This window comes from Camelus ferus, chromosome 22 (genome assembly GCF_009834535.1).
Source record: "Camelus ferus isolate YT-003-E chromosome 22, BCGSAC_Cfer_1.0, whole genome shotgun sequence".
In the NCBI taxonomy this organism is placed as follows: domain Eukaryota; kingdom Metazoa; phylum Chordata; class Mammalia; order Artiodactyla; family Camelidae; genus Camelus; species Camelus ferus.
In genome coordinates, this window is record NC_045717.1 from 25,307,532 (window position 1) to 25,318,375 (window position 10,844).

Consider the following 10,844-nt stretch of genomic DNA (forward strand, 5'->3'; position numbering starts at 1 on the left):
GAAAGCACCTGCTTAGTATGCATGAGGTCCTGGGTTCAATCCCCAGTACCTCCATTAGAAAAAAAATATTTTTAATGGGGAGGTTCAACTAGTCCCATTTTGTGGAGATGAAACCTTGGGCAACCCAAAATGAAAGGAAACATTCGTTCTGAGTTTTCCAAGGAGGGAAGAGACTGGTATTCATTCATTCATTCATTCATTCATTCATTCATCAAAGAGGCAGTAACAAGCAGGGATCAAGAAGTCAACAATCTGGGCTTGTATCCCAGCTCTGCCTCTTTCCAGCTGTGTGACTTTGTGGAAGTTACCTAACCTCTCTGGGCCTCAGTTTCACCATCTGTTAAAATGGAGTTAATGATGATATCCGCCTCCTGGAGGTTTTGCAAGGATTAAATGAGTTAATACAAAGGTGATTAGAATACCACTGAGTGATATACAAGACTTTGCTGTTATTATTCATTTACAAACATACACATTTGGGGGTTGGGGGTATAGCTCAATGGTAAAAACACATGCCTGGAATGCACAAGGTCCTGGGTTCAATCCCTAGTGCCTCCACCAAGGGATAGACAAGTTGGTAAATTAAAAAAAAATACACATCATAGTTTAAGGCCTTCATATTCCTTGTCTTATCAACATCCCACAAGAACAGGGGATATCAATATCCTAATTTTACAGATGATGAAACCGAAGCCCGTGGTGCTTCCCCTGCAGAGCTGGGGAACAGTAATGGGAGACAGACACCTGGGCCACCTAAGAGCAGAAGTCAGGATTCTGGGGATGGTTCCCCCACAGCCAGGGAGGAGGGCAGGGGTGGGGAATAAGGAGGGAAAGAGGTTTCCGAGGCTCAGTGAAAGGCAGGCTGCTGCGTTCAGTTCTCCCAGAGCTCCAGGCCATGGGGCACCTACTGTCTGCTGGGCCCTGTGCTGGGTGCCGGGGACACCACCATGACCCTGACTTGGTTGCTATCTCCACCTTCATGGAGCTCAAAGTCCAGGGGAGAGGATGCGTGTGTGGCCAGGGGCAGCCAGAGCTATGATGGGGATGCACAGGCAGCTGTGGGAGCCTGGAAGAGGGCTAGGGAGGGGGAGAAATCAGGGAGACTTCCTGGAGGAGGTGATGCTAAAGTTGCGACCCAAAGGATGAGCAGGGCTTGTGCCAGTCAGGCTACTCGAGTGGAAACAAAAAAGACAAGTGCAAAGGCTCCAGAGGAGGGTGCAAGAAATAGTCCAGCTCAGTCAAAGCAAAGTGTGACACCTCACAAGGCAGAGGGGAACATGGGCAGGCCCAGGATGCAGGTTGAGAGCTTCAAGGTAGCTCAGGCTCCATGCACCCCAAATTCCACCAAGGCCCCACCCTGCCTGCTGCCGTCCCAGATAAACACGTGGACCAGGAATCAGGGAAGTGCGCGAAGTAGCCCAACTTCTTGCACACTTGATACAGGCTTAGAGCTTTTTCCAGCCCTGTCCAGCAGAACCTTCTGTGATGACAGAGATGTTCTAGGTCTGCACTACCCCAAACAGGAGCCACAGGCCACGTGTCCCATGGAGCACTTGAAATGTAGCTAGTGTGGCCCAGGGTTACAGGCTGAATGGTGTCTCCCCAAAAATTCATACCTGGGACTCCTAATCCCGGGGCCTCAGAATAGGGCCTTATTTGGAACTATGATTTTTACAGGTGAATTTAATTAGGTCACACTGGACTAGGGTGGCACTAATCCAACAGGACTGGTGTCCTTATAAAAAGGGAAAATTTGGACACGGACATGCACGCAGGGAGAGCCCATGCGAAGATGGTGGCAGAGATCACAGCAATGCATCAACAAACCAAGAGATGCCAAAGTTTGCCAAAGCAAACCACCAGAATCTAGGAGACAGACCCCCAGCAGTCTACCTCATGGCCTCGGAAGGAACCAACCCTGCAAGCACCTGACCTCAGACTTCAGTCTCCAGAACAACGAGAGGATAAATTTCTCTCGTTCAAGCCTCCACCCCCGCCTCCCCCGGCTGTGATCCTTTGTTACAGCAGCTCCAAGGAATACACTGAGAAACAGAAGTTTTATATTTCTTTTTAATTAATTTTAAGTAGCCACATGTGGCTAATGGCTGCTTTATTGAACAGCACAGAAGATGGTTTCCCATCGCTGCATCCCCTAACCTGCAGGGGAGAAACGGAGGCTCAGAACAGAGCTGTCCCATCCAGGGTGGCAGACAGGATGCTGCCCCAGGAACTTGGCAAGACAGAGGCAGAAAGACCTGCAGGCACTGCCTTGGCTGGGAGGATGGAGAGGAAGAACTGTCTTCCCGCCGACGTAGCTGTGTGCAGAGGGCGCATCTCTGCTATCCCATACTGTTGCCGCCACTCCCATGGACTGTTTAAATGCAAACAAAATCCAAGTTCAGTTTTTCAGTAGCACTGGACGCTTATCAAGGGCTCAGTAGCCACGTGGGGTTCCCAGGCTGGGCAGCACAGATGTAAAACATTTCCACCATCGCCAAATGTCTTGTCAGACACATGGACACCACGCACTGTGGCAAAAGCACTGAGCGTGTACTGACAGCTTCCTCTGGTGTGTTCCGTCTGCTATCAGCCCATTTTAAAGATGGGGAAGGTCAAGGCTGTTAGTGCTAAAGGGAACTCTATAGAGGAGTGGGTGAGAGTCCCTGAGGCCGAGAGGGCTAGGCTAGCCCCCTCTGCTGACCCCCAGGCTGTGTCCCCAAAGATGCAGAGGCCATAGGTGGGGGAAGGAGGCCACCTAGGACCCAAGATGAGAGACAGGACAGGGAAAGGGGAAGTGAGCGAGAAGGGGAGGGTGTCAGTGTCACTGGGCGCCCCGCCCTCACTTTCCCGGCAGCCTGGAAACTCTCACACACACCTTCAACAGAGTGGATCGGTCACACACACGTGTGCACATGCTCAAGAGGCCTGCCACGTGCCGGGATGTCTGTGCACACGCAGACACACCGGCACAAGCTTACAGGCACAACTTGTTCCGCCCTCAGTCTCTCCTTCTCTCACCCATACTCCATCAGTGCCCTCACAACCACACCCCCAGCACAGACTCACGGTCCTCGCCTGCCCCAGCACAGCTCCAGCTGAGCCCGCACGCCCTCACGCCAGGAGGGCTGAGACAGCTCGTCCCACCCTTGAACTTCCGTGTTGCTCGGGCATCCACCCCTCAGACCCCCCCTCACAGCCTGGGAGCCCCACTGAGGCCCAGAGAGGGACTGGTGCTTCCCCAGAACCACACGGTGGGGTGGGTGGGGGCGGCGCACACAGCAAACCCATTCGTCCCCGTTCCAAGGCGATCTCTGTTCCAATGAGCAGTCGCCTCCTGCTCCAACGAGACTTTGGGAAGCCCGCTGGGCATCAGCAGCCCCAGGAGGCTTCGAGGAGAACCACTGCTCGTCCCCCCACTGCCCTGTTCCTTCCTCTCCCTGTGGCCCGCCTGCCACATCCCTGCATGCTCCCCAAGCGGCAGTGGAGGGCCTGCGTGGGCATGCCCTGGATGGCCGGACCAACGCCCCAGCTGTGGGCTCAGACGCTCCGCACGCTGGAGATGCTGGACAGGGGCTCCCGCATCCGGAAGCTGTGTGACCGCGAGCCCCGAAAGCTGTCCCTCGGCCTCAACGAGCTGTCCGTGGTGGAGGCCCCGGAGTGGGCCTCGGCGGCCCGGGCCAGGCAGTCCCCGGGCCCTCGCAGGCCCAGCCGGAGACATGCACAGCAGAGGAAGCCCAGCACTGCCCGGCACACCTCCCGGCTGCGGAAGGAGTAAATGAGCGGGTTGACGGCCGAGTTGAGCACAGCCAGCGTCAGGATCCAGTCCATGCCCCGCAGGTACTCCTGCGCCCAGACGTTGGAGCCAAAGATGTCGGCCAGCAGCAGGCCGAAGAGGGGGCCCCAGCACACCACGAAGGCCACCAGGATCATGAGCACCGTCTTGAGCAGCCGGCGGGCCTTGCGGCGGGCCGGGGAGCGCGGGGCCTTCTGCCCGTTGGCCCGCACCACCCGGAAGATGGCCCCGTAGAGCAGCATGATGGTGGCCAGGATGCAGGCGAAGACGACCACGCAGAAGAGGATGTAGCCCTTGGAGTAGAGCGGCAGCAGGCTGGAGCAGTGCTGGAAGGCGCACACGCAGTTCCAGCCGAGCAGGGGCAGCAGGCCCAGCAGCGCGGCCAGCAGCCAGCAGAGCCCGATGAAGCTGCACACGCGGCCGGTCTTGGTGGCCCCGCTCTCGGCCACCGGCCGCACCATGGTGGCGAAGCGCTCGCCGGCCGTGAAGAGCAGGCTGAAGGTGGAGGCGGCCAGCGCCATGAAGAGGAGGCCCTCGCGCAGGAACCACTGGGCGGGCGCCAGGCGGAAGGTGTGCGCCCCGGAGAGCAGGACGTTGGCCAGGTACGCGGCGCCCGTGAGCAGGTCGCTGAGCGTGATGTTGACCAGGCAGTAGTAGACCCAGCGCCGGGAGCGCATGCGGCTCACGATGGCCAGCAGCACCAGCAGGTTCTCCAGCACCACCAGGCAGCTCACGGCCACGAAGAGCCCACGCAGCAGCCCCAGGCCGCCGTCGTCCTGGCCCGGCGCGGCCCGCCAGCCGGCCCGAGTGGTTGTAGTGCAGCACGAGGAGCCGGCTGTGGCCGCCGGCCGCCAGCTCCTGGCAGGACTCGGGGGCCGCGGCCGGGGCCCCCGTGGCGTTCATGGCGGTCCCCCGGGGCAGACTGAGGCCCGGGGCGGCTCGCCCCAGGCAGGGTGGAGCCACTCGCCTGCCCGCTCTTGGTTTCCTGTTATTTGAAATTTCCTGTTATGTTCAAGGTACCCCCCGGGTGGGGGTGAGGCCGGCACGGGGAGGGGCACCCGTCCCAACGGTCGGCTGCCACCGGCTCCTGGAGGGCGCTGCGGTGCACCCCGCACTGGAGGCGCGACCCCGTCTCTGCCCCCTTCCGGTCCTCGAAAGCCCACTGCGGGTGGGGCCCTCCAGAGAAGGGGAAGCAGGCTCCCCGTGGACATCTCCCCCGCCCCCACGAGCTGAGACCCGCGGTTCCATCACTGGCTCCCCGACTGCTCCCAGCCCGCCTGGCAAACAGTAGGTGATTAATAAGTGTGTGGCAAGTGACCGCACACACGGGAGCACCACCAGCTCCCTCGCCGATGGTGCAGATGCGCCCTGTTTTACGCTCACGGCAGGGCCAGGACCAACCGCTCCACGGAGCGGGAACCCGAGGCCTGGAGAGGCGGCACCGGCCACCCCGGGTCCCGCGGAAGAACACGCAGCTGGGAGGGGAGCGCCCCACCTGCGGCCACGCTCCGGCGGGTGTCCAGGCCGCGACCCCCCTCATCCGGGTTTTCCGTTGCATCTCCTGCCGCTGAGCCGGCCTTGCTGGGAGCATGGCTGCTCGGGACCCCCACCCAGGGCAGCAGCTCACCTCTGGAGGCGAGAGGCTCACAGGAGAAGTGGGGAGCTCACCCCAGCCCCACTGCACGGCCATCCTGAGTCGCTGAGATGACTGAGGACCGAGGTGCGGGCACCTCCGTGGGGAGACGAAGTGGCCGGTAATGTGTGGAGTGATGCTTGGGGAGTTGGGGGCGGCGGGCGGCACGGCCCTGATCAGTGTCTGAAGAGGGAGGCGCAGGTATCTGAGGGCTCTGTTATCCCCCGTAAACGGCGGGCAGGCAGGATACTGCGGCTGAAGGCACCAGCACCCCCTCCCTGGGTTCACTGGAAGCAGGACAGCTACAGGGAGGCTGGGAGGGAGGGGCTGCCCTGCGAGGCAACAGCATCTTGTCACTGGAGGTGACCAAGCAGAAACGGATCTGAAGGGAGAAGCTGCGGCAGGAGGGGCTGTGCAGGCAGCTGGGGTGTGATGCGGGGGCGGGGAGGTGGGGAACCACCCTGTGCAGCAGGACTACCGGGCCCCAGTCCCAGCCTCACCGAGGACCACAGAACCTGGGCACATTGACAGAGATGCACACTGTGTATTCTGAGCCTGGACCCTGGGCTGAGCCCTGATCCTAGGCTGAGTCCTGACCCTGGACTGAACCCTGATCCCAGGCTAGGAAAGCAAATTCAGAACAAGAGTGAAATGCTAAGAGAGAGCAGAGTTTGACTAATTTGGAGGCCAAGCTGTCCAACAGTGACCTGACATAAATTACCTGCTGCCTGAGTGAAAGGTCGTATGTGCATTATACCTTTAATTTTATGATTATCGCCATCCTCAGAAGAGCTGCCCACCTCTCTAAAAGTTTGTCCTGAAGACACAGCTCAAAAATACACAAGTCTAAGTACCCAGAAGGTTATCCATTGTCGGTTGTAAATGCAAAACATTAGAGGCAACCCAGATGTCTGTACAGAGGAGAGAGACTGGTGCATTACGCTGCATCCCATGGTGGAGTATTATGCGGCCCTGACAAAGAATGAGGGCGATCTCTGAACGGGATGGAGTGAGTTCCAGGACATACTGTTAAGTTGAGGGGGAAGTACAAAACATACAAAACATATGTAGTATGTTATCTTTTGTATAATAAAAAAAACGGGGAAGGGAGGGGGTGTAGCTCAGTGGTACAGCATGTGCTTGGCATGCCTGAGGTCCTGGGTGTAATCCCCAGTGCCTTCCTCTTTGTATGGTTTTTAGACTGTTAATGCCTTCTATATTCAACAAAAAATTAAACCAACAAAGATGGAGGGGGAAAAAAAGCTTTAAGATGGAATATAAATAGAAAACATGAACTGAACTGTATTTCAAATGAAAATCATAACCACACAGAAATAGGAAAAAAACATGATGCAAATTTTGGACACAGTACTCACTCTAGAGACACAGGGAACTGCAAAATAATTTTAAACTTGATTCAGTACATTTGTTTTTGGGAGTGGCATGGGTGTAGTGATTCTGAAACTATCGTGTGTATTGTGGGACTGAGTGAAGTAGCAAGTGTGTTTATATTATTAGGATTCGGGTCTTCGGGGGAGAAAGAAGTTGCAAAGATGAAAAAGGCAGGATACAGGAAAGAATCCCACAGTGACGGAATGAGATTGTCAGCATCAGCAGGTACTTGTGATTTAAACAACCAAATCGGGTTGTCTTGTTCTTGAGACAACCCAATAGGAATGAGCACATCGAGTGCCCAGATCTTGGTTTCTAAGTATCACCCCCTCAAAAAAAGTAGGGGGGTTCAGGGCTCTGGGGAGAAATGTCTGATTCCAGGAGTAGGCAGATGGAATACAAGAAGTGCCTGGAACACCTTAGTGCACCAGAGAGTAAGGAAGGGCTCCAAGAAGGATGGGGACCCATCAGAGAGACACAGGCTGGCCAAACCTGGGACAATGAACATCAAAAATGAATGATCTCAAAGTCATACAGACAGAAAGTTGGGTGGCGGGTGCCAGGGGAAGAGTTAGTGTTTACTGAGGACAGAGCTTCCATTTTACGGGATGAAAAGAGTTCTGCAGGTGGATGGTGGGGATGGTTGCAGACCTGATGAATGTATTCAGTCCTACCTCTGAAATGTACACTCAAGTGCTTTTTATGTTATGGGTATTTTACCACAATAAGAAACAATTAGGGGGGAAATGATTTTTCTGTGTGATCCAGCAGTTCTGATCCCAGTCATTGACTCAATAGCAGAGTTAGAAAAATCAGCACTTAGCAGCCATCCCAGCAATAACTGACCCAAGCAAGGCCCGTCGGTGGACGCTGAAGTGACTGGGTGGAGGTCTGATGGGGAGAAGGACATTTACAGAATCTCAGAGTGCCTTCCTGCAGGTGACTTCTCAATTACAGAGGGGAAGTGACTTCCTGAGAGACCTGGAGAGCAGCATCTTAGCCAAGCCACCCAAGTGAGCACACTGAGAGTCGGGGGAGGGTGGGCCTCGTGGGCCTCCTGGTGTGGGGCACTAGGGGACACACCGCTTCTAGGCCACTCCTGCCAGACGTGGACAGCCTGCCTCCGATCATGGGAACCATGCTGAGGGACAGCTCACAGAATAATTGGCCTGGTCTCTTCGAAAGAGTCAAGGTCATAAAAGGAAGTAAGAGACAGAAAAAAAAAAAAAAAAAAAGCAAGCCTCAAGCTGTCTCGGAAGAAAGCAGAGTGGAGATGCGTGAAACTCCATGCAGTGAGTGACCCCTGACTGGATACAACTTTGGGGAAGGGGAGGGGGCCGGGGAGGTGGAGGGGTCGCTATAAAAGACAATATTGAGACAACTGGGTAAATTTTCACATGGACTGGACATTAGATACAATTATTGTATCTGTGTTTGATCCCCTGAATTTGACCATCACCCTCTGGTTATATAACAGGTGTTTGCAGGAACTACATGGTTTTTTGGAGTAAAGGTACATGATGTCATCAACTTACTCTCAAATTATTTAGCAAAATTAAGAAAAAGAATGGAAATGTGTATATTTTTATGGAATATCTAAAATACTTTTATAGAGAAATACATAGGGCAAAGGGTGAGTCGTGGGCCGATCTAGCTCAGGGGTCTGCAGACTTTTTCTGCAAAGGGCCAAGGCATGGATATTTTTGGCACTGAGGGCGGCAGACAGGCTCTGTCACAGCCACTTGACTCTGCTGTCCCAGCGAAGGCAGGACTGATGTGCAAATGAATGGACGTGGCCGTGTGCCAACAAAACTTTATTTACAAAAACAGGCCAAGAGCAGGTAGTGTGCTGGCCCCTGACCTAGAGGAAGGGTAGGTGGGAGTTTGTGGTAATCATCTGGCAACTTCTGTAGGTCTGAAGATATTTTCAAAGTAAAAGGTAAGGGAAGAAAACGTGGGTTTCCTAATTTAGTGGGCAGAGTGTGGTCTCTGAATAACCCTCCCGTTAGAAGGAAGCAGGGCTCCTGGCAGAAGCGGCAGGGCCAGGCCTGGGCTGGGAAAGCAGCTGGCTTTTGCCAGAACTATGAGCCCGGAAGGCCACTGGGTCACGTCAAAAGGACTGAGGTGCCAAATTGAGGGGGTTTCCACTGGCCAAAGACGGAACAACGTGGGCGTAAGGGAAGAAGCCCTGCCACGAGCAGAGGATGGAGTCACGTCAGACGTTACATCCACGGGCTCACAGCGACACACAGAGAAAAACTCTCTTTGGTGATCTTTCGTGGGCACTGAGGAACTAACTCGCTACTGTGAGAACGGCTAAATAAAAGTCGAGAGTCAAGCGTTTACTCTCTTCCCTGCGCAGCCCTTACTGCTGGGTAACCAGTGCCTCCACGGGGGAGCGAGTTTTAAATCATACTCCACTTCGAAAATTGTTTTTAGTTGTGGTAAAATACATACGGCATAAAATGACCATTTTAACCATGTCTAAGTGCACAGCTCGGTGGCATTAAGCACATTCACGGTGTTGTGCAACCATCCTCACCACCGTCTCCAGGACTTTCTCATCTTCCCAAACTGCAGCTCTGTCCCCAGGACACCCTCACTCCCCAGCCCCTCCCCCAGCCCCAGCCCCACCGTCTGCTTCCTGTCTCTGTGGATCTGACTCCTCCAGGGACCTCACATGAATGGAGTCACACAGTATCTGTCCTTCTGTGTCTGGCTTCTTTCACTGAGCATGGTGTCCTCAGGGTTCACCCATGTTGTAGTGAGTGTCAGAATCTCCTTCCTCGTTAAGGCTGAATACTACTCCGCTGTATGGATGGACCATGTTTGTTTGTCCGTCCCCTCTTGATGGACACTTGGGTTGCTGCTACGTCTTGCCGACTGTGAATCATGCTGCCATGAACATGAGTGTACAAATACCTCTTCGAGACCCTGCTTTCAATTCTTCTTGGTGAGCTAAGGTTGTTTTTTTTTTTTTAATAGAAAACAACAATTCCAGACAATTAACGCAGAAGAAATGAAAGTATTGTAAGTCACCGTTTTTGCAATCCCTAGTGACGTCTCTAGGTAACGATCATCAGTGGCCACTAAGACCATTAGGAGCGAGGCGCGTGGGGAAATTCACAATGGTGAATCAGACTGAAGGCCCCTGAACCCACTAGTCAATTTTAATGAGACAGAGAGAGAACCACGTGTTGTGTTGTTACATGCCTCATGGAGAGAAAGACAGGAAACTGACTAAACATTCTGTGTCTGCTGGTGGAAGCTCACATCACCAGGAAGTCCACGCATGTTTCTAGGAAGATCGATCCCCAGGGATCACAGGGGACAGAGGAATGCATTAATAATCCACACACCTGGGACGCAACCCACCCAATCAGGAAGCTAAGAAACTCTACCGGACAAATGACCTGCTCTCTCAACAAATAAATGGCAAAGAAAAAAGGCTGGGTGATGATTATAAACAAAAAGAGACTTAAGAGATACAGTAACCAAGTGCCACGTGTGGGCTTTGTTGGGGTCCTGACTCGACTGAACCAACTGCAGAAAAGAGAACACAGATGACATTTCATCCTCAGCGGTGAGACATTTTGGCATCACCAACCCACCCCGGTAATGCACTGAGAACCCTGCTGGATTCCGGCCCAAAACACATGTCGTTAATCAAACCATGAGCAAACATCAGACAAGCCCAGACTGTGGGACTGTCTGCAAAATAACCAGGCAGAACTCTTTAAACGTGTCATGACAGACAAAAGCCAAGGAACCATCACAGAGAGAGGAGACAAAGGCCAGGAGGTGCAATGTGGAGTCCTGGCCCAGAAAAGGGGCAGGAGGACAAACTGGCCAAGTTCTAAGCCTAGAAGTTCAATAATAGAATTACAGTTGGTCTTAATTTCCCGGCTTCGATAACCTGGCTGGTAGCCTAGTTACCTAGGAGAGTCACATCAGAGGAAGCTGGGTGAAGGGTGTTCAGGAACTGGGCACTCTTGCTGTAACTTTTCCATAAATCCAAAATTATTA

General features: G+C 53.9%; 1 protein-coding gene across 1 annotated transcript; it reads right to left on the bottom strand.

The window, feature by feature from the left end:
- Positions 1 to 2,056: 2,056 nt before the first annotated feature.
- S1PR4 (sphingosine-1-phosphate receptor 4) lies at positions 2,057 to 5,686 on the bottom strand. Its single transcript, XM_032465999.1, is given in 2 exon segments — positions 2,057 to 4,569; positions 4,571 to 5,686. Coding segments are annotated over 2 exon segments (1,158 nt in total). The 5' UTR covers positions 4,697 to 5,686; the 3' UTR covers positions 2,057 to 3,537.
- Positions 5,687 to 10,844: the final 5,158 nt, after the last annotated feature.